The sequence below is a fragment of the Xyrauchen texanus genome, chromosome 29 (genome assembly GCF_025860055.1).
Source record: "Xyrauchen texanus isolate HMW12.3.18 chromosome 29, RBS_HiC_50CHRs, whole genome shotgun sequence".
Lineage (NCBI taxonomy): Eukaryota > Metazoa > Chordata > Actinopteri > Cypriniformes > Catostomidae > Xyrauchen > Xyrauchen texanus.
In genome coordinates this window covers 29,836,488-29,861,695 of record NC_068304.1, presented here as the reverse complement: position 1 = coordinate 29,861,695, position 25,208 = coordinate 29,836,488, and the positions used below count along the sequence as shown (strand labels likewise).

Below are 25,208 nucleotides of genomic sequence, written 5' to 3'. Positions count from 1 at the left end.
TCAACTCAATGGCAGGTCTTTGGCTGGGATAGAAACTGCCTTGATTATTTTTGCTATTTTTTAATAGAATGTCAAAGGCTGTCAGATGGTATAACTACGGCATCTAACAGCGGGGCCTGGCTAGCTGGTCCATGCTAACCAGCCAAACATTCATCCCTTGTGTTCAACTAATATGGATTTAAAGACCCTCAAATTACAGTACATGCTCTCTTGCATTACTTTTGTAATAGAACATTTCAAGTGGGCACTAGCTTACTGTGCCAGCCAGGAAGAGAACGCTGTGGGACGGCAACAAGAGAGGGGGGGGTTGACGTCATGGAAACTTCAGGAATGCGCCTGTCCCTACTGAGCTGCTCACATAATCATTAATGGTGCTCACATCAACCCCAATCTGTCGCAACACAGGGAACAGCACAGTGTGCGTATGTGTATGTTGCAACCTGGTCTCATAGTGAAAACGTGACTCTACATAAATTTTTGCAAAACTTGTAATACATGTCTCCAGGTACAATTCCGAGCAGTTTCCAGGTGAAATGAACACTAGAGGCGCTACAACAGCTGTGTGTTTTATTAACTTTAATTCAATGGCTGATTACGACTTTACAAATACGTATTTTTCTCTCTTTTACTCAGACCCTGCTTTTTTATGATATCAACACAATTTGACTGAAATGCATCTTATGAAACATGATACATTTTAATACTTATACTACAGACCCACCTACATATATGCACTTATTCCAACATGAATAGCTTGCGCAGTAGCTCACCTGATAGAGCATTTATCATAGACTTAAAGACAAAAGAATGTGATTCAAGACTAGCCATCACCTTAAGCTGAAACATGACATTACAGAGTCACAGATAGAAGCCGCACAATATAATGTGGTTTCTTCAGAAAATTAGCTTTTTCATCTGCATTTTGAAACACTAATGGAAAGGTTTAGGCATTGATTTGGTAAGGATGTCCTTTTTTAAACGTCTCATTTATATTTTAAAACACTAAAACACAGATTCAGGCAAAAGTTTTACATTAGGGAGGTATGTTTTAAAAAACATCCATCTAAATTTCACCTTAAACCTGGTCTGAATACGACACAGTATTACTCGCTTTTGGTGACCCCAGCTGGACATTTCACTGGAAAACTGCAGCCAAACATGTATTACATCACGTAAATTTTTAATTGCAATACAATTTGTCATGTTCACGTAAATTTCATGAGATCAGGCGGGTATGTTTGTTTGTATGCATGGAGAAAGTTTTAAAGGTGTGACGCTGACATGCTAAAAAAAATTTACTTCCAGGATTAGTACTGTATACTCTATTATAAAATGGACATATCCAGTCCTGTATGCTGATTGGTCAACTGAGATTTGCAACTGTGCTAAAATATACAAGAAAGTAACAACTATGATGTGAAACACCTGTTAAGCTCGACTGCACAGCACCCATAGAGACCAACAATTCACCTTAGTTTAAATATCTTCTAGCGGAAGGAGGACACTGAATTCATTTTCTTAGAAAAATACCTTTTTCAACTGAAATTTGTGTCCTAATTAGCCCTGTCTATTTTCACAAATGGTCTCTTCTACTTTTTAAACCTGATCTGACCTTTAAAAATGACTTTCATTGGTGTAACCTAATGTAGGTTCATCATATGAAATTATTTGTTTTGATTTGAATAAAATTTTGTTAATTTAGAGGTTACCTAAATAAAAATTATTATTTTTTACAGTGTATATAAGCCTGCACATGACAACTTGCAACTTGATAATGTGCACGATTGAGTTCATCCTAAAACTCTAATATAGTGTTTTCTTTTCTTCTTCTTTTTCTAGCTGACAGAGGTATGAAAACAATTAAACTATTAAAATATATGCTACGGCAGAAACAGCAGCTGAATACATAGAATGTATGGTTCAATAGCTGCAAACTAAAGGACTGAAAGAGCATTGAAAAGAGCTCAAAATCCTCATTCAAACACTGTAAATGTGAATCTGCCCCATGTCTGCAGTGAATACCAGGATTAGGAATTATGTAAGGGTGCTGGAACATTTTAAATACCACAGATGACTGATCTCAGAAAACACATTTAGGAACATGGAGGACAATTTCAGAGAGATGGAGACATTAGTTTTAAATGTTCAGAATGTTATCATCACTAATGGAAAATTACATTAAAACAAAATAAAATAAAAAAATCAATTACTTAAAATAAAAATAACTGTAAAATGCATTTTCAAGACAAAAAAAAGAAAAGAAAAAAGAACTGGCTAAAATACTATAAATGTAACCACAAATACATTTTTGTTTTTGATATGCAGTTAATTATATATATATATATATATATATATATATATATATATATATATATATATCAAATGTATAGTAAATTGAAAGTACCAATAAAAAAATAAATAAAAAAAATGAAAATACAATCTGGCCAAGTTTACCATATTGTTTTGCCAGGGACCTGCTGATTCACACCACTAGTATAGAGACAAGTCACACATTTAGATCCCATCAGTGCAGAATGGTTTTACCTCATCCTGTCATCTCTCTGAAACCAAAGCACTACTCATGACTCCCCCTGTGCTCCACACACTGGACTTGAAGGTCACAAATTATTCAATAGACCAATTAAATGAATATGAGCTACTAGTGTAAAGCCCCACAACTGAGCGAAACCAGAGCAGAGAGATCAACACTGGCAAGGGAGATCTGATAAGCTGTTGTAGGGAGACCTAGTGGGACACAATTTCCCTACCGTAAATAGGCCCTTTCCAACTGGAGGTACTAAAGTCTGTTTTAGGTACTTTTCCCATGGACTAGTTGTTTACATCGCTTTCACACCAGAGGAACTATAGTTGCTCAAAGCCATTTTAGGGTACACTTTAGCTCCTACTCTGAGGTAGGTACTTTTGGGGCATATAGGGACTGTGGGAGGTGCTGTAGCCTGTGACTACTCAAAAACCTATGACGCACAAAGCATTGAGAAAGGAGAGGAGCTCCACAGCTGCCATTTGTAAACAAACTAGCTGCTAGCCTGCTACTCAGAGGATTGCGCTAATTTAACAATTCCCTTAATAGGGGAAAAACAAAAATAACATGTAACAAAGTATCAAAAGATAATTACCAGTTTCACATGTCTTTATATGTGTGTGTGTGTGTGTGTGTGTGTGTGTGTGTGTGTGTGTGACTTCATCTGGAGACACGCTTTGAGATTTCATCACATCTGTACTGTTTGCACTACAGAACTAACTGTTTGAAAATAAAATAAAGTGATTTCTGAATTACTATAATCACATTTTCTGGAATGGCGAATATAAATAATCATGTTCATCAATTTATTATACACTAATTAATTAAATAATCTAGTTTACATGAGGAAATGTTTATGTGCCTGTTACTGCATAGTTAACTTGCATCAAGACATCTTTTGAGTCAATGAGGGTGTATTTCAGTTTAGTAATTTATGTTGAGTAATAAAAGCATTTATCGTAAAAGATTGTGCTGATAAATAGGTTTCTAGTGCATTTTCAACATTTGTCAGCTGAGTTCAGCTTGTACTGCGTGGTTAAATAATGCTTCTCGCCACCTTGTCCATCCTCGCACGGAGCACTGCACGCACGCCTCATGCGCCCAGTTTAGACTGTCACCTGAAGACACAAGCTGCATCGAAAAAATTTTAAATGCTGCCTTCGGAAGTTGTATAAGGACGGATGAAGATAGGATGAAATAAGGTGCTATTTAAATGGTTGAGAGAGTTCAATTCATCCAAAACCTTGTGTTTAAAGTATTAACTGATTAGGCAGCTGCCTACGTTTTCCTTTGCAGCCAAAGTTCGTATAAAACAGCCCTAACAAAAGTGTAGCTTCGATCCCGGCATCCTCCATCTGTGTTGTTGATTTTGTTGTTGTTGTTGCTGCTGCTACTGAATCGCACGTGCAAATATCTTCACAAGAAAAATGGTCGAAACTATATGATGTTACTAAGGGGTTACTTTGGGGGTGCGAATGCAAGAGGGGAAATGTCTCCTCAGGTGTACTGTTCCTCTTAAGAATTGTCATCTAGAAAGTTACTGAGGGAAAAGTCCCAGGACTGTAGTTGGGAAAGGGCCTAATGTGTATTTCTCTTTCATAGCTCAGAAGACTTAATGATGCTTTACTTTAAAAGTGATGTGTCTAATTTTCCATATGTTTAAAATCCTTTCTACAATCCCAGCTTAATATGCAGAGAAAACAATAAGTCATTTGTAGGTTGATTCCCACTGTGTCTCAGTGGTGCTATCAAAACATTTCTCTGTGTTTGTATGTGGTTCCCAACCATAGCAATAATGGCTCAACCAATGGCTTGGTTTTGGAAGGATATGATGAGATATGTTTGAGATCAAACGTACTTTAAAGAAACGTCTGACTTTTGATTGCAGATTTTTGCACATTTGAGCACAGTCTGTAGAATCGTTGATATCTGCTCTAAAACTAAAGAAGAGAGGCATGCTGACTAAGAGGAAGAAATTTTGTTTTATTTTCAACAGGTCTGGATAAAACTGGTCATCCCAAAGTCTTGGAGGATATCACATTTAAATTTGCTTTAGATGTAGTCTAGACATCTAAAAATATTATACAAATATAATATTTCATTTATAAAAAGTCTAAGAACATTCTGGGAAAAAATTAAGTTCGATAGATATTACCACTCCTTTAGTGTCTGGGTCTATCTGTCTGTCTAAACAGATCTGGTTATATGCTAGGTGAAAGAAGAGCCTGTATCTCTATGGAAGTAAAAGTCATACGTTCTTGTATGATCCAACTTTCGCCATATACTATTATTACGCCATGCCATCTTTTAGTTTTAATATATTTTAGTCTTATAATTTATATTTTTGTTTCAAGTCAACAAGAAACAGCATGCAACCAATTTACTTCCATGATGTGTCATAGGACAGGAGGGACTTTTATCCATGGATTTTTATCCATTTGGAAATTGATTGCATCATGAAAACTGGCCTTTATATGACAGGTGATTGGAAGGGAGGGGTTTAAAAAAAAATAAGAGAGCTTGGTGACATCCGGAGGAGGAGCGAACTACATTACATTTTGATGCAAGATTACAAAAAAAAAAGGTTTTGTGGAGCACAAAATTATATGTTAGGCACAGTAATGTTAGTCTATGTCACCATTCACTTTCATTGTATCTTTGTTTCATACAATGAAAGTAAATGGTGATTGAGTCTGCCTAACATCTCCTGTTGTGTTCCATGCAATAAAGAAAGTCATATGGATTTGGAACAACAATGAATATTGATGATGAAAGAACTTTCAGTTTTGGGTGAACTGTACCTTTAAGATGGTAAATGGCGCACAATCTCTCCCCATTTTCTCTTTCTCTTCATATCACTCCTTTAGTCTGTCCAAGTTTCAATACCTCACAGCTCGCTATCTGTCTGTCTTTCATAACACAAGCTGTAAATCATCAAGGTTCGATGAGCTCTGCTCAGTAACAGAGGGGCCCGTCTCTTTTCTGCTAATACAACAAACTCTTCAGACAAATATCGGCCCTGCCTTACCTCAAAGGCCAATAAGCACACGCATACGAGGAACACACACACACAACACAAACGCACTCTTACAAACAGAAAAAGCTTCAAATAACATCGCTCAATATCATTGAAAAACACAGTGCTCAATATCTACCTGTGGAGAGACATGCCGGTTAATTTTAAAGAGCTCGATAAGAGACTCTGGCTTTATCAGACCTCCATCAGAGCAGCTCTGAACTCCACAGCTCAAATTATTCACACACACCGATGAGGCTCAGACGTGAGACAATTTGTAGAGTTTGTTCAGCCAGGCTTGCACACACGTGCAATTTTAAGCAATAGGTTTTTTGTTTTTGTGAAGATTCATAAAGGCTTCAGGAAACTTGATGCTGAATACAGACAAAGAAATGTATAAGGCTCATGATCTGTAAGCTGAAGTATGAGAGTGCCAACACACTTGTGAGGCTTTATCGCCTCCCAGTGATGTAGATGAAACACTGCACAAGAACACGATGTCCATGCACTCTGTTTTTAGGAGTATACACAAACTAGATATGTACATTTCTGAAGAAAATGTAACAGGGGCTTGTCTGTACAAAACTTGCCACCATAATGCTTCCAGGGTGTTTAGGGTGGATACCAGGCATTGCTATGTGGTGGCTAAGATGTTCTGTGTGGTTGCTAGGTGGTTTATGTGTTCCTAAAGGGATAGTTCACACAAATATTAAAATGATCTCATCTTCTCCTCACCTTCATGCCATTCCAGATGTGTATGACTTTCTATCTTCTGATGAACACAAAGACTTTAAGGACTTAAATAAATGATCTGTTTCTCACCCACATCTATAATATCGCTTCTAAAGATATAGATTCCACCACTGGAGTCTTATCTATTACTTTCATGTGCATTATGGAGCTTTTGCTGAAATATTCTTCTAAAAATCTTCATTTGTGTTCAGCAAAAGAGTCATACTGTGACAAGGCAGGTGAGGAGTAAGGAGCTATATGCAGCTTCATTAAAATAAACAAGAACATTCAGAATAAAGCAAAACACAGAGAACCCAGCACAGAGCATAACAAAACATGCAAGAACTGACAAATTAACTGGGGGAAACAAGGGCTTAAATACGCAAGCGAAAACAAGGAACACCTGGGGAAACAATCAGGGAATGAGAAACAATCAGGGGAAAACCAATCATAAAATGAAACTACAAAGGACTACAAAAACCTAACAGGAAACAGGAACTAAACCAGAACTTTAACATAAAAGCACAAAAACAAAAGACAACAGGGAATATGTGACACATACACATTTGGAATGTCCTTTTTGGGTGAACCTTCTTTAAAGGGACAGTTTACTCAAAAATGAAAATTCTCATTTACTCACCCTCATGATGTTCCAAACATGTATGACACAAAATAAGATAAAGGATAAATGGATAAAGATGCATTGAAAGTTAATGATGACAACATACTGCCTAACAACTGCTTTTGTGTTCCATGAAAGAAAGTCATTCAGTTCCTCCTCCTTGCCCAGTAGGTGGTGCACAAGAGGCTCAAAGAATATGAAATGGCAAAAACAAAAGAAGAATGTGAAAGTGGACATTTACAGTAAAACAAGGACTTAAATATTGATGCTTCTCACCCACACCAATCATATTGCTTCTGACGACTGATTTAACCACTGGAGGTTCATGGAATACTTTTTAGACCTTCAAAATTCTGGCCACATTTCACTTGCATGTATGGACCTAGAGAGCTGAGATTTTCTTCTAAAAATCTTTAGAAGCAAAAAGAAAGTCATAAACATCTGGGATTGCATGAAGGTGAGTAAATAATGAGAGAATTAAAATTTGTGGGTGAACTATTTATTTAAGAACACATATAAACCACCAAGCAACCACTATTCCTTGAACTATCCGTTTAAGTTTGAACAGCGTGTTGCCATGCTTCACTCCATACAGCTTAATGTATTCGTCAGCACTGGAAGCGAGTCATGTGGCAGCCCCATAAAGCTGAAATATGTAACTTTTTAGTGTTAAAATACTTTCTTCTATCCCATCTTTATATGCGGAGACAACCTAAGTAAACCATTCAAAGGTAAATTTTCTCGAAAACTGTACACACTGTGACTTAGTGGCACAATAAAAACGTGTGTTTGAGCGACCCGCTTAGACCTGCCCCAACAACACTACTCAATCAATGGCGTGAGTTGGGGTCAGGACTATCTGACTGTTTAAACAACTGCAGACAAGGGGCATATTCTGAAAGCTGGCACTAACAGAAATTACTTCAGCTTTAAGTATATGAGCAATAGTGATACTAGTATCAATAGTGATACTAGCATGTACAAATGAAACAGTCACATTAAGTCTCTAATACACAAGTGATGACACAAAGACAAAGTGTAAAACTCAAACATGAACCACAAATCTCCTTTGGATTTTCAATTCTCACTGTCACCAGCCTACAAAAGAAGTAATTTGCAAGGCCACATATCACTCTGGGTTTTTTTCTTTCATTCTCTGGAGGTAGAGGTTAGCTTGGTGACTCTCCATGACATTACCATCACAATGCATCATGGGTAACACCAGATCACACATTAATTCATAAGAGCACTGACACAGAGAAGATCTAATCAAATGTTTTCCTCTCTCTCTCTCTCTCTCTCTCTCTCTCTCTCTTTCGCTCTTTCCGGTTGCTCTTATTGGTCTCACACACCTCCCTCCATCACATCCTGTATGTAAGAGACTGATTTCCATTTGAATTAGATTTATGGGCATGATATGTCAGTCTATTGTCAAAACATAATAACACCTCTCTGTGTCACATGTCCACACTTATTCCATCTCTCTCTCTTTCTCTCTCTCTCTCTCCTCTGAATGTTCATTTTCCCCTCTCTTTCTTTGCCTGAGATTAAGTTCTGCTGAAAGGGCTTTATTGGTCCGAAACGGAGATATTGTCAAAACATAATGACATTCACTGTGTAAATATCATGTCATAAATATGCAGCTCTCTCGCCCCTCTCCACTGTGGGATAAATGGGCCCAGCTGATGTAGATGAAGCTCTGACAGAGATACAGACAACAGAATGTCCCAGAAAGACATGAGTGTGTTTCAATGGGTTTGACTGGTTAGCTGGTAAATGCTGAAACGACACCATTCTGGAACAAAAAGCATTTTTCACCATTGAGGACCATTCAAAAGTAGCTGTGTATTCTGACAAAAGAATTTTGTCTTGCAAGCAATATACAGTATAAATCGAAAATATTTTATACATGTTTTGCCAGTGACAAATTTTTGGAGAGCTCTTAAAGACATTTTAGAACAAACTGTAACCAGAATGTTTAAGGAATATCAGTATATCTGTTGCCTTGCAATCACAGTAAAACAAATAAAAGGATATCTGAAAAACAACAGTGTAGTGGCTAAACTAACATATTAGGGGTGGGTAAAAATATTGTTTTTCAAATTTATCGAGATCTTCATTTGAACAATCTTGATATCGATTCTTCAATCCCAAGATTGACCTTTCACTAAATCTGTTACCCTCTACTACAACGAGAGGTAGATATCTGCCCGGGACTGTTTTTCCATCCCGCTCCTGCAAATTTCTATCCAGCACCCAAACGCTCCTGCTGAATTTTACTCCACGCTCAACCGCTATCTGCCCACAGTGATTTTCTTCCCAAACGCTCCCGTTCCCACAAACCCGCATTTTTTTCCACATAAGAGCAAAAGCCATACAAATAGGCAACAACTGCACACAGAGAACATTTTATTTTTCTGTTATTGCTATTATCAGATGAAGCATTTTGAACAGTTTGACTTGCCTGAAGTTGGTTTCTTAACACTCAATTGACCATTTTCTAGAACAGTGTGCGCTTTGCTCTGCATTATTCTAAAGCCATACTGACTACCTGCCTGCTCTAAATATTGGATAATTCAATCACAAGCTGTGTGCACATTTATTTTACGTTATAAAAAAGTACTTTTCAGGCTATTCTCTGACCGCCTGCTGCTGTCCACATCTCATAGACGTACCATTCGCTCCAGCCTTCAACTCGGAAATTTAATTTCCCAGAGAAAGTTCCGCGGGAATGCAGACCTCTAATGACAGGATATCACTCGTATTTGCAACCAAATTTCACGCTATGCAACTAAGTGAATTTATTTAGCAACTGGATGATAAATGTTTACATTTCACACACCAGTAATTGTGTAGTTTAGTCGTGAAGTGTTCAGGATTGAGATCCTTTCACAGCCTGTTGAGAGTAAAAGTTGTTCCGGGTAATGTGTGTCCAAAACGAGATCCACACAACACATTTGTCACTGAATACAGTCTCTTAATACCCTTTCTGTTCTTTACAGTCAGTTGTTGGTCAAAAACAACTACAAAAAACATTTAATTGTAATCATAATCGCACATTGGTGTATGAATGAGTGGGTGAATGTGTCACAGTGTAAAGCGCTTTGAATACCGTTAAGGCTTAAAAAGGGGCTATATAACTGCTGTATAATTAACAGCAGTTGCTGGGAGAGAATTTATTTTATATGTAAGCAAAAGGGACATTATATGAAATAAAATAAATAAAAATGAAATAAACCCATATGAATCAATATTGAATCGAATCAGAATCGAAAGCTTGTGAATCGGAATTTAATTGATTCGGGAAATCTGTATCAATACCCAGCCCTGCTACATATCTTGCAAAAACTAATGCTGAAAAAAAAAAACACACCAATTAGCCACCTAATTTTTAGTTTATGGGGAAAATATAGAATTGTGTCTCAAGCAGCGAACCATGGTTTGATAATGTCTTTGTTATTAGCGAGGCAATGTTATGTACTGTTCCTGTTCTCTGACAGAGTAAACCCTTTAGAGATGCACAGCATGAATGATGATCTTCATTTCAGCTGTGGAGATAATCTGGGTGAAGGGCCAGTGATCTTGCCATAAGCCTTAAATTATCAAAGGAAAGTTACAGAGTTGTGTGCATGTATCTCTGTATTCATTCAGCCTCTGCAGGAGCTCAGTACATCATTTACAAGGACGTAAAGACAGCAGCCTTAGTGAAAACAAGCAGGGCACGTTTTCACCCCACCACCAAAATAAAAACTACATCACGTCATAAAACTACGGTTGCATTAAACAGCTTCTTATTGGCTTTTCAGCTAAATTTAAAGATAAAAAAAGGTTACACAAAAATATAATAAAACTAACAGTGCAATTGATACATTTATGAAATTTAAGGCCACATTCACACTAATACAATTTCATTTGAAAACGTATTAATTTCGCTTTGTTTTTGCATTTCGTCCACACTGACACTGGGTTTTTGTCCAAGCAAAACAGAGCTATTGGCAAACGCTCTCCCAAATGGATATATTTGAAAATGGCATTTTTGCATTGTAGTGTGGACAGAAAAACACTGACATATTTGTTGCCATATGATGCAGTCACTTCTACCCAAAACAATTAAGCTGTCTGATGGCAGAACACGAGGACATTTGCATTTCAGACCATACAAAGAAATGAGGTAGTGCCACACATCTTACAGTAAATATTTTTTTTTGCATGCACAGAAAAGGGATTAGGCATTTTCAGACGTTTCAGTGTGGACAATCAACTTTTGGAAAACGGCAGAGTGGACTGAAAAAGTCGTTTAAACAAAAACACTGTTTTCAAATCTATCCAGATTAATGTGGAGATAGCTTATAACACAAATGACAACTTGCCCCAACCTGACTTACATTAAAAATACCCTTACCCCTTTTTGCAAAACTCTAAGTTGTCATCATTAACACACAGCGACTAAACACTGTTCACACTTGTTTCTAATGATGTGAAAACGTGACGCTGAGGCAGAATTACTCTTTCATTTACTTTATTTAACTTACTCATTTTTGAGTGAGTGTACTGTAATGTGTTTTTCATTTAGAGTGTTCTTAGTTCTGAATTTTTACAGTATTCAAGTGCTGAATATACATACATTTAATACTGTATTACAGTACTTACAGTATACAATATATTAACTGTACTACTATAAGTTGTGATTACCTTTTTGACAGTAATTGCAAAATGCACTTACTACACACCAAAAAATATAATCTTTACTAGATGAAAAAAGGCAAAGTACAGTAAAGAAATAAAAATAGACACAAGGGTCAAAAAGGTATAACAAGAAAAACCACTTAAGCTAGAGAACTGGTAACTCAAGGCACAGGGTAAGTAGGCTCAAGACTGAAGACATTGGTGAGAAACAAACAGACTTATATAGGGCAAAACACAGGTGAAGGGAATGAGGGTTAACGAGAACAGTTGAATCAGGTTAGGGGCGTTGGTGCCATCTACAGGAGTGGAGAGGAGCATAGCACAAGAGGACCAAGGTGAACGCCCTCTGTTGGTCTGGAGGGGAACAGCACCCCAAAGGGGAGATCCCTTACACATGCCACTGCGATAATTCCCAAAATGAATTTTGTCATAAGAAAATTATATGCAATCAATCGGTAGGAAGAGAGAGAGAAAAAAGAATGATCTTTGAAGGGTACCAGACCTTGAAAATGCAGTGGGGAAAGAAGGAAGTGAGGGTTGTTTTCATGCATAGACTCTAAAATACAGCAACGTCATTCTCAAGGGCTCCACCAAATGAGATCAACTCAGTTATGGAAATTTGTTGTTATTATGATTTTTCTCTCTTCATTGGATGTCAGGTCATTTGCCACATTTGTTAGATGCTAAAGGCTAATGAGTCTGTGAGTGGACAGTGCCACCTGTGGACACACTAAGAGTAAGGCATAAGAAAACTGTAATAGGTACTATATTTACTATTTGCTACCAGTTCTACTAAAGATGATATAGAGATTATAAGTAGAGCAGCAACTAACGATTATTTTTATAATTGATTAATCTAATGATTGTTAGAAAGATTCAGCGATTATTGCAACAATTAATTATTAGCTCTTAACCGATTATTCAACTTGTGCCCTGACTTATTAATAAACGTATTAAACCTGCTTACTAACAATAAAGAGGACCAAATAATCTTTAAAAAAATACCTCTAAATGAAATTCACTGAATTAAAGGGGGACATTTGTTTTATTAAATTTAATCCAGTAAAGAAATTCACTGCAAAACATCCTATTGTTATCAAGAGTTTTTGTCATTTAAAATTGTCTAAAAATCCTTAAAATAAGATACATTTACATATAAGATATTTATACTTGCTTTAAGATAAATTATCTTAAATATAAATGTATTTTGTATACAAGTGTATTTTTTCACTTGGTTATTCTGTGAGTGCAGTATAGACAAGCTATAATGCATTAAATATAACTGCATTTAAGATGTAACGCCAGGGTTTCCTTTAAAGAGCTCCGACTCCACTTATTCCACAACAAGAGTGCTTCTGTTTTTACTTATTTGGTATTTTTGTATAATTCCTCATACTTTGCAATCTACATCACCTGAAGCTGTTTGGAAAGTTTAGAGTGCATCTGGACAGTGATCTGTGTAATTCTTCCTCTCCTCAGTCACAAACTGCAGTGCTGCTCTCACGCATCATCATTTTATGAATTGAATGTGATCTCATGTTACGTTAAATGAGATCAAATGACTATTCGACAACAAATTTGTATTGCACTGAAATAAAAGTTTCAGCCCTAGTTGTACGGCAAAGTAAATGTATTGTAAATACTTATTTATGAACATGTATGTAAAAATTCTTAGATATGATATACTCCTAATATGTATTTTGAACATTCTTTTCAGATTTAGCATGGTGTGGACATTACATTCACGATATACTGTACTCTGAGGCACATTCTATATTAAGGACAAAACTGAGGGCTATAAATGGAGCCATAACTGTGGCCTAAATTGAAGTCACCACACCCAAAAAATAGTGCCATTATAACATTTGAGTCTGAGGGAAGAACTTTCTTTTCTAAGTTTGCGTTACTTACAGACTAGAGTTTTAACTTGTCTCGTAACATTTCTGAACTTCTCAATTTATCACATCTGTAAATCAAACACATATTCTGTTTCGTTTTATACTTTTTTTTACCTGCAAAGAGTTATTAACTGCTTAAAGAGCTCATTCTGAATTAAATCATATTATATCCACACAATAATCCCTTTATGCCTTATTCAAATTTAACAAAGTATATGCTATATAAGCCACTAATAGTCTTTTTATGTGGAAGAATCATCCATTCATCCTTTCTCAAACTGAGCAACTATGAAACCACATGGTAATTTCATACAAACATTCAGATGCTGTTTCTCTGTACTGCTACTCTGACGATTCATAAACTAATTCAGCAATAACGAGCAAGCAGTCATATCACCCTATAGCTCAAGACTGGTTGTCTACTGAAACTAAGCAGGGCTGAGCCTGGTCAGTACCAGGATGGGAAACTTCCTGGGGAAAACTATGGTCTAAGGTTTCTGCTGGAAGAAGTATTAGAGAGGCTAGCAGGGGGTGCTCACCTTGCTGTCTGTGTTGGTCCTAATGCCCCAGTATGGTGACGGCTACAGTAAAAAGCCACTGTCTTTTGGGTGAGATATTATACAGAGTTCCTGACTCTCTGTGATCATTAAAAATCCCAGGACACTTCTCGAAAAAAGTAGGGGTGTAACCCTGGTGTCCTGCCCAAATTCCCCCCATTGGCCCTTATCAATCATGTCTTTCTAATAATCCCCATCCATCAATTGGCTCTATCTCTCCACAAACAGCTGGTGTGTGGTGAGTGTACTGGTGCACTATAGCTGCCGTTGCATCATCCAGGTGGATGCTGCACACTGGTAGTGGTTGAGGAGAGTCCCCTGTTCACTGTGTAATGCGCTTTGTGTGTAGTGTCAGAAAAGTGCTATATAAATGTAACGTTCGTTCATGCATTTTTTCATTCTTGTTTGGGTAAATCCAATCTGCTCTGAGCTTTCATATTGCTCCTGTCCATTATGTTCTTGTATTACATTCAGTATAAAAAAAAAAAAAGCATTTACGTATTACGTTTTTTTTTTTTTAAGTATATACTGTATAGCATATATATATATATATATATATATATATATATATATATATATCTTGCACTGGCGACCTGTCCAGGGTGTCCCCCGCCTTTCGCCCAATGTTAGCTGGGATAGGCTCCAGCCCCCCGCGACCCTGTACACAGGATAAGCGGTTGACGATGGATGGATGGATGGATGGATGGATATAGATCTTGCCATTGAAGTCGTAGCATTTTCAAATTACACAAGGAATCGGCGATAGGGGTGAACACATTACAAAACATTTCACTATTGACGAATCTCCGACGACTCTGCCTGGACTCCAAATAACGTTTACAGAGTACACGCGAGAAGTGATAAGAGATATGAAAACAAATGCATGATCATATGTTTTGCATTTCAGAATATGATGTGTATGTTTTTAATCACCTCAAGGCATCATATATTTTATTGGTTACAATATGAAAAAGTACCTTCTTCTGAAAAATCTACCCATTTGCTTACCTGACTGTCCTAGAGAATTGGCAATTTCTCTCCAACTCTTCTCTTTCTCCACCCGGTTGTGGTACAATTCAGATGAAACATCAAGTCTGGTGCTCCTGCCAATGTTCCACAAATTTTTCCTCCATTTCGGAGCAATGGGACTTTATTGATACCACAGGCATGCTAGTTGTTGATGTTGCATGTACATCAGGACTCCTCCCACTGAAACTTCCCGTGCCCTGTTTTTTGCTCTCTCATTAGCTGTAGGTCAACGCTGCAGTTGTATTCAGTCAAAACATATTTCACACTGCACGATTTGGAGTCACAGACAGGTCCAGATATTTAACGTCTTTGATAATACATACATTGCGATCGTCGCTCATGGGAGCGAGCTCTGATTTGTCTACTATTTCGGGCTTTTGACGGCGATCACCACAAAACTGTCAGCAACGAAAACCGTGCTTAAAATCGTGTAGTGTAAACTCGGCATTAGATAATGCTGCAATAAATTAATTAATACATTTAGAAAAAGTGTTCATTGCCTTTAAAAGTAGTTTCCCATTATTTTTTCCCCTCAACCTTATTTATTTATTTTTATTTGTATCATATTTTGTTTGTTTGTTTGCTCTGGAGGCATTAACAAGGGCTTGTGTTACCTGCTAGCATGACCTGTAAGTGTAACTGTTTGTGTGGTTCCAGTATACAGGTTGTGGTCTTTGGATAATCAGCAAAGAGGCAAGAAAACATCACCCACCGAGAGAGTTCACAGCCAACAGAGCACACAACAGGAAGGCCAACATGGTGATGGTGAGACGAGTGTGTGTGATCCAACAAAGTGTGTGCGTAACAGCGGGGCAGCTCCTTTAATCACGGCACTGCAAGGAAGAAAAAAAAAAGAAACAGAGAGAGAGAGAGAGACTGATTAACCTGGAGCTGACTGACTGAGAGGAAGAGTGAAAATGTGAGTACATGTACATGTGTGTTAAAGAAATAGTTCACCCAAAAATCTAAAATTCTGTCTTCATTTACTGTCCCTCATGTTGTTCCAAATCTGTATATCTTTCTTTATTGTCTGTGGAACACAAAATGTGTTATTCAGAATGTTAAAGCCTCAGTCACAATTTACTTTAATTTTTATGGGAAATAGATGCAATGGAAGTGAATGGTGACTGAGGCTAACTTTCTGTCTATAATCTTCTTCTGTGTTCCATAGAAAAAATAATGTCATATCTCATATGTGTATAAAGCAAAAAGATAGTGTTGAAGATAACTCTTCCATAAACCAGAAACAACAAAAACATCTCAAGGTAAGTGGACAATGAAGGACAGCTGGCAGAGATGAGAGCAGGGAATTATGGGAAGTGTAGTCCGGGAACAGATGACAGGGGATAAACACAGGGCAGACAACAGTGAATCGTGACAGTAAGTCAATCACCCCCTTGAGTATGTTTTGTTACCACCAGTGTAATGCCAGGATGCACTTTAAATGCAAGGGGTTGTGTGCTTGTTGTGTACTATACTTCTGGCCTTCTACCATATTAATGCACATACACATACAGTATATTGCAAGTGTGTGTGCCAGTTTTGCACACTGTACCACTTTACAGTCTGCAAGGCTGCCTACTAAGATGGGGGCTTCCACATTTGGTAGGAAGTAGGACTTTTGGTTTTTTTCCCCTCTGTGGACATCATCTGTGTGAGTAGCTTGGCTTACACACTGAGAATTTTCATTTTCTCTGGGCAAGACAGTGTGGTTGCATGTTTCCTAATATCCCAACTCTGCAGAATTCTTATGCAGAAGTAAATATCTGACGGGCACAAAAAAGAAGGAAGAATCTACAGCCAGTTCCGAGAAAAAAAAAGAAAGAAAAAAAAAAGACTTCAGCGCATGAATTCCCAGTTACTAAAGGCTTTGCAGAATTTCTTCACTGAAGTTCGGCACTGAATTTCGTCTCACTTAAAATACTTAGCTAACACCAAACGTGTTAAACTGTTGGCCACCATGTTTCTTGTTTACAGTTACGAGACTGTATCACAATGTCAACCATTGCTAGTTCTTGAGTGACTCCTGTATTCCATACACAAGATATAGGGGATTAAAGGAATAGTTCACCCAAAATGAAACTTCTCTCATCATTTACTCACCCATATGCTATCCCAGAGGTGAATGACTTTCTTTCTTCTTCTGAACACAAACAAAAATTTCTAAAAGAATATCTCAGTTCTGTAGGTCCATACAATGTATGTGAATGGGTGCCAACATTTTGAAGCCCCAAAATGCACATAAACACATACTAAAAGTATCCTATAAGGATTTTTTTTACCATATATTCTCCCCCCTGGCCAGTAGGGGGCGATATGAACGAAGAATGCAAATCACCAAAAACAAATGAATAAAGACTTAAATATTGTTTAAATATTTATCCCCTACACCTATCATATCACTTCAGAAAATATGGATTTAACCACTGGAATTTTATGGATTTATTTTATTCTGTGATTATGTACAACATTTTCGCTCCCATTCACATGCATTGTGAGGACCTACAGAGCTGAAATTGATGATTTGGATATGGCAATTTTGTTGGCTGACTAGGATGTTTCTATCTAATTTTCCTTTTTTTATATTTATACATATATTAAGCTGCAAGTCTGGCCAAAATTTCAACTTTGTTTTCTCATTTCCTCTTTCTCTCCCTCGTTCTTTTTTTTTTTAAATAGCAAATAGTTCTTAGTTTACATTACATAACCATCATTTGGATCTTACAATTGCTAGTAAGAGGCAGGTGGTATTAGGGGGGAAAAAAAAAATTCTGTTTAAGATGGCACCACACTACCTGATTTTTTTTAGTAATTGTCAGGAGTGAGATTCATTAATCTGGACAATCGCTGGCCAGGTGTAGGTAGACGAAGCATGCATTAGATCGTTAATATCTTGACCGTTGGGACTCCCTACTGAGCTAATGGTTCCAGCAAAGAAAAAAAAGATCCAACATGACATAAATAAAAAAAACAAAAAATTTCTGTCACCGGGGCATGCTCGTTTTCTCTTTTAGTGACCGATAAGCTTCTTCTTTTACTGAAGAACTGATAAGACATCAAGCTGTCCTTAACAGGTTTATTTTTGTGCACTTAGTTGCATATCATCACAAATGCCGATTGTAATCTATAGTAATTCTGTCACAAAGCGTTTTTGTACTACACAAAAATCAAAAAGCAGAGGCACAACAGGCTGCTTTCATTTAATAATTTCTTTACTCACTGAATGATGCATATGGACATACGCGTTCATAACTCGATTTAAAAATGTTATGCTCACGCGGTACTCCTGTAGTTATTTCGGCGAGCTCCACGTGACAGGATACAGAGTTGCTGTAAGTTGGTATGTCTGTCACCCATCCACCATTCTTAATCAGGAATTGTGACATACCTCCAACTAAAGAGAGATGAAATTTACAAAACAGTATGCATATGTGACACCCTCAGCCAAAATTGAGTTGTTTCAAGTTTGCTAGTGTGACATCAGCTTTACACGGAGACCTAAATTAAGAGAAGACTGTACATTTTAAAAGTGTACGTCTGTTAAAAGTTACTTTTGTCAACTTTTAGGTGTACAATAGCTAGCAGATGATACAATAGCTAGCTCTAGATGACTTTAGTAGACAAAGAGTCACAAAGTGACTTTATTAAGTTTTCATGGATTCTTTAATACATTGCATTTGATAGACATAGACAGCTGAATCTACTCTCACTTTCTCCTCTCTTCATTCAAACTTCCTCAATATCTTTTCTATGTTGTCAAAGAACTGTTGTCAAGTCTTGAGATTAGCACCACAATCATATGGCAAGGACATTTAGCTTCCTGAACTGAAGCATTAAAAGAGTCTTTTTCAAACTCATATGGCTACTTGATCAGCATATATACCAAAAACAAACACACACAAACAGTAATGCCAACCAGACACAATGAATAAACAGGTCATATAAATCTGAGCTCTGACTAAGCTCTTTCCAGTAAGTCAGCACAACTCACTTTGTAATATGAGACATTCTGTCCGAGGCAGTCTCACCCCTGCGCTATGCCTTACTCGTTCTGTGGCCTAACCCCTCAGCAAAAAATCTCTTCATGGATACACGGTAAAATAACAGAGTGTTACAAAAATAAAATAAAAAAATGCCAGCTGTGGTTGCCAAACAATCACTGAATAAAAATCAACATGTTCACACAGGATTCAAGTTGTCACATGGGTCCTGGTCCCAAGAAAACCAGGAAGCAGTCGCATTCATACAGTATAAACAAAGGTGAGCATGATTTGGAGGTTGAATTTTAGCTCTAAAAATTACAGCTTTACTTCACTGGTCAGGTTTAAGATCTGAGTATGGGTCGGGGCGAAGGATTAATACAAATGTGCAATCCTGTTGACTATATGTCATTTATAACTAATTACAACTTGCTTTTGATGCCACCCAATTGGCATTTCACATCAATAACAATTCCAGCTTTGTCCACTGGGGGCAGTGGCCTGAATTTTGGTTAGCACAAACTTTTTGTTTTGCAGTGCAACCAGTCTGTAAAAATACAGTGATGTTTCACACATTAGGAATGACAGTTGTGTGCTTGTATATCCATAATGTATTCCTGTAATAGCTCTCTCTGTCTCTCTCACTCATACCGTACATTTTCCTTCCCTTTAATGAAATATCAGAAATCCCCAGACTGTTTGTGTTTGCCTAGACCTCTTTGTCAGTCATTTCAACATTTTGAAGAGAGGCCTGCTCGGCACCAGACAAAATGATCAAGTTTATCTAGACTTAAACTCCACTACTGCTGCACACAATCCACTGTTTCACAGCTAAACAACGACTTAATCTGTTTAATATACAAGTCAAACAAACAGGGTGCATACAGTATGTCTGCATTATGCTGGATAAACACCCTCGGCAACATATAAATCAGTAGCACTTTTGGATGAACGTTCAATACCTCCTCTACAATAACTACAGTAATTTTCTGCTGTGGACCATGCCTCATTAAGTCTCAAGAATGTGCTTATTCCTTTAGCCTTTATTCAGATGTTTCCCATCAAAGACTGAAGTTTAAATAATCACATTTATCTTTACTGCTGTGAAAGTATAGGGTTTCCTGTTCTGGAACAAGAACCTCTTATTACTCACCTCTGCGATAACAGGCCTACTGTTTAGCCACCAGGTATTTAATGTATAATAAGTTACTATTTAGAATGTGCTAACAGATTACTGGTAAATGTAGCTCAACATAAACAAACTGCGGGTAAAAGGCAGTCTAGGTTCAACTTAAAAAATGACATATGTGACTTTTTTTTACTCTAATGGTGTGGTGTGCAATTTCTGTGATACTAGTGGCATAAACTGCAAAAATAATGACAAACAGATTTCCTGAACTCACTCCGTGCTACAGTTGATAAAACTGCCCCAAACTCTTGCCATTAGATGATCAAACAAATATGGCAATGTTTTGAAAGTCTGCTAGATACACTCTGTTCACATTTTCTCTGACCATGAGGAGATAGTTGTCTATCCATATTAAGCTTGCAAAGGAGAAAGTAGTTTAACATAAAAAAAATACTTTTAAAGCATGTTGGACTATTCATCCTATATTCTACTTAACAAGTATACTAGACAAGTTCAGCATCAGGGTTGGGAGAGTTACTTTTGAAATGTATTCCACTACAGATTACAGAATACATGATGTAAAATATAATTTGTAACATATTCCATTAGATTACACAATTCAGTAACGTATTCTAAATACTTTGGATTACTTCTTCAGCACTGGTAGATTTTCTCTTGTTTTGACTATAAAAACTCTGCCAGTGCAGTTAGACAAAATACACATGTTAAAAATACATAATCTGAAAAACCTAAATATCTTATGCACTGTTTCTAAAACAAGATAAATCAAATTGATCCTGTTTTAAGGATTTTTTTATATTTGTACAGGAAAACAATACAATAATGACCAAGAATATGCTTTTTACCCTATGATATCAAAAGATCTTACTAGAATAAAAGAAATTATGATCTAATGTGAATTTTTTGATAAAAGTATATGATCATGCCTGGTAACATGTGCATGTAAAATGGCTAGAAAGAGCATTTTAGCTTAGTGTAAAGCTGACAATTTACACAAAGTTTAATTCTATATCTATTCTGCTCCAAACTTCAAACTTACTTCTCTGTCTGCTCGTATTAATGTAACACATCATAAGAAAGTGTTTCACCGCCATCCAAATACACTTTGGTTCACATCATTTATATTTATAAATGTTTTCCATCTGAAAGGACTAAATATTAAATGAAACAAATGACAATAAAATGCAAAGTAATCTCTTCAGTAATCAAATTACTTTTTGACTGTAACTGTATTCTAATTACCAATTTAAATTGTAACTGTAGTGTAATACAGTTACTTATATTTTGTATTATAAATATATGTATTCCGTTACTCCCCAACCCTGTTCAGCATAATGTTTTTCTAACCCTATTGCCCAAACCCTAAACCTATCAGACAAAGAAATTTTCAGCACATTGTTTTTAGAGTAGAAAAAAAACAAAAACAAAAGAACAACACATAAAGTGGTTTAAGGCAAACCAAGCTGAAAGTCCTGAGCCATCTGACATAGAAAAGGTAAAGAAAATTCCCTCCAGGGATTATTTCAGGTGCTGGTGGAGTTCAAAGAGCAAACGTTTAATTTGTTAGGATTTAGGGGTAGTCTCAGTCTCTGAAGTAAAGTGTGTCACGACGCCTAAAAAACTCCTAAAGTGATCTAATGTGTTACAGATGGATAATAATAGCAGTAAATTAATGGTGCATGCATATCAAAAGGTGTTCTAAAATATACTTTAGTGGGGTAATCTCATTAAGGGCTAAAGAATAAAACTGTTTGCTTAGGTTAGAGAACAAATCAAGACACTCAGTCCAGACCATCAGAGTAGAAGAGGGGTGTGGTGCGCCTTAGGGCAGTGATAGAACTCTTAAAACAAAGGGTCCAACCCATTCAAAATAACATGACTCATTTTGGGATTTTTAAGAAGATTGGAGGAAAGATCTTCAGTAAAGCAGGGTTCTAAAGCCGAGATTGGACAAGTTAAAAATAATTATAGCCTATAAAGACTTATATAACTTATATAATTTAAAAAGAACTAAAATTACCATAGTAAATTTACAGATAATATACGCTATAAAAAGTGCAAACCGGCTGCTGAACTTAAAGAACCATTTCTACTTTGATTTAACATTTAAAATTAGTTTTGTGGGTGTAACCTAATGGAGGCAGGTTGATTCAGTTTTGATAATTAATAATAATAATAATAATAATATATATATATATATATATATATATATATATATATATATATATATATATATATATATATATATATATATATATTATTATTATTATTATTATTTTTATTATTATTATTATTTATTAATCAAACCATTTATGTGTGTTATGTTTCATGTAGCACATTTTTAGGTGAACATTTTCTCGTAGTGTTATGCTATGTTTTTGTAATAGGGATTCAAACGACACAATGTGCATGCTAGACTTTAGCATATTGTTGAGTGTAAAATTGTCAATTGTTAGTATGAATTGCGTTCATTTTACTGAAGGCAACTTTGGATCTCCACTTCACTAAACAACTTAGTAAAAGAAGACTACGTACAGTAGCCTATGGTTATACTAAACTGACGACAAAACTATATTATAATGTCATTTGAGCTGCGGTGAGCTCCACTAGCTGTTTTAAAGCTCGGCTATTCTTCACTGATTCATATTTTCCATTTATCGCGCTGTTTTCCAAAGTGCAGTTTTAACGACTGCGGTTACAAAACGCTCAGTCGGATAGTGTTTTCTTTTTCTCCCAAACATCGATCATGTGCATAGTTATACTAGCATATACTATTTGAAAGACACCTTTTTAATAAACTTACCATTCCTGCAATGAGAAGTTAGACTAAAACAAAGCACCGCTCATCCAGCAGCTGTGGAATGACTAACAGAAGATCCAAGAAGAAATGCAAGACACTTTATTTCCTGTCATTACTTTTTTTTTTTTTTTTGCGTGTCTTGATTTAAAACTGAAACCGTTTGTTCGTACGGGTAAATGATAATACCGTTATGCTGAAAAGGTTTTCCTCCGGTCGGAATCTGAAACCACTCCTAGTTCATTCTTGCACTCTGTCCAGTCTGATGACGTCACTCCAGGGTTCTGCTGCTGGATTTAACCATTTAGTTCACTAGAGGTTACTATAGAGTCGGGTTTATACCCAGCCTCTCATTATGACCCAGACAACAAAATAAGAAGAATATTACGTTTAAATAATATATATATAATTTATTTTTTTTCCATGATCTTAAAAATCTTTTGATCTGAAGGCATATGCTTAAATGTTTGAAATTAGTTTTGTAGACAAAAATATAATTGTACCACCATGTGTGTTTAAAAACAGTCAAGAGTACATGTATTGAAATTCTAGGCAAAGGGTGATTACTTTGAAGATGCTAAAATATAACACTGTTTTGATTGATTTAGGATTGTTATAGTCACAAAATAATTCCCATAGTTCCATGTATGTTATTTCATAGTTTTGATGACTTTACTATTATTCTAAAATGTGGTGGGTGGGATTAAGAATACGTTTTTTCAAAACTTTTGACCGATAGTGTGTGTGTGTGTGTGTGTGTGTGTATATATATATATATATATATATATATATATATATATATATATATATATATATATATATATATATATATATATTTCAGGTAGGCTATATTTATTGTCAGTTTTCAAGTTTGCAGAAAACATGAAGCAGCTCCAGATTCTTTGTATATATGCAATGCTGTGGAAAAGCCTCACTAAACATGCAGGGTCTGACCCGCCTCACTCAAATAGCACTGTGTCTACACTGGAAGCAACTGATGGCTTGAGGTTGGCTTTAAGCTTGAGGGTAGACTTCAGAAACTGTAAAATCTGGATCTCTGATCTCAGATCTCTGGCCAACATGCCATAGAGTGCAAAATTGTAGTAGACGCTTCAGTGCACTCATGCATTCGGTCCACTTTATTGCTTCGGATTCTTGTTTTTTTTTTTTTTTTTGGTTACTTAATATTTACACCTGGAAGCAGAGATGTAAAGAGTCATGTTTGGATTGTGTACATTGAATGGAGGACTTTTTTTCTGCTCCATCTCATATTTTAGTTTTGTGTGCAGCTGAGCAATCTCTCTTGTCAATCTGAACAGGCACTCCTGCAAATTGCATTTGCACATCAATAATTCAATTTGTAAAATAATCTATACACAGTTTAGATTTGTGTGCGGAAAAGACACAATTTGAGACATAGTTTTCTGATAATCTCTTCCTCTAACGATGCACAACAATCTTTTTAGGTTTCGATTCTAAAATAAATTGATAAAAGTAATTGATGTCATTGGTTCTGCCGTGTCATTACCAAACACAACACACCAGTCTGAAAATGAAAAATGAAGATGGAGAATGCCATTTCAGAAACACAGTGGAAGGGATGATTTTTTTCAGTGAATAACAACCTTAATTTTGATCTGATTCTCCAAAACATCCTCACAAATATATATATATATATATTGTGCCATATGGACTAATTTATTGATGTTTTCATTTTCGTTATTCATAATAGCCTACAGAAAAGAAAAGAAAAAAAAAAACATAATGGGGGTAATTACCTTATTTACGCTAGTGCCACCTATGATTTTTAATTTAAATGACAACGAGGCTGTGAGGGATTAGATGGATTATAGCCTATGTATTTTTTATTTGTGAAATTTAGAAATACCTAAATTCCTGTATTTAACCTAACTATTGCAGTAATAATTTATCATAGTAATGCAGCCTGTTTCATTCAATTGTGTGCTGAATGGATAGTCAAACCATTGACGAGACCTGCATCATGACCTTTTTAGCATGTAAACAGGTAATGTTTTGAGAAGAAAATAAGTAAACTCACCCGATCTGCGTCAAACATTAAAAGTTCTATTTCTTTTTATTTATTTTTTTATTATTATTAAAACAGACCCCTGATGTAGAGAGTGCTAAATTGAATAATAAATTAACAGGGAAGTAGAGATGGTAAAATAAATGATTTAT

General features: G+C 36.2%; 1 protein-coding gene across 1 annotated transcript in view; it reads right to left on the bottom strand.

Annotated features, from left to right (window-relative positions):
- LOC127623380 (CD276 antigen-like) overlaps positions 1-23,255 on the bottom strand; it is a 122,761-nt gene extending 99,506 nt beyond the window's left edge. The window contains exons 1-2 of the mRNA XM_052097820.1: positions 23,016-23,255; positions 15,795-15,915 (exon numbers count right to left, since the gene is read on the bottom strand). Coding sequence (XP_051953780.1) covers positions 15,795-15,840 — 46 coding nt within the window. The 5' untranslated portion in view covers positions 15,841-15,915; positions 23,016-23,255. The remainder of the gene's footprint in view (positions 1-15,794; positions 15,916-23,015) is intronic.
- Positions 23,256-25,208: the final 1,953 nt, after the last annotated feature.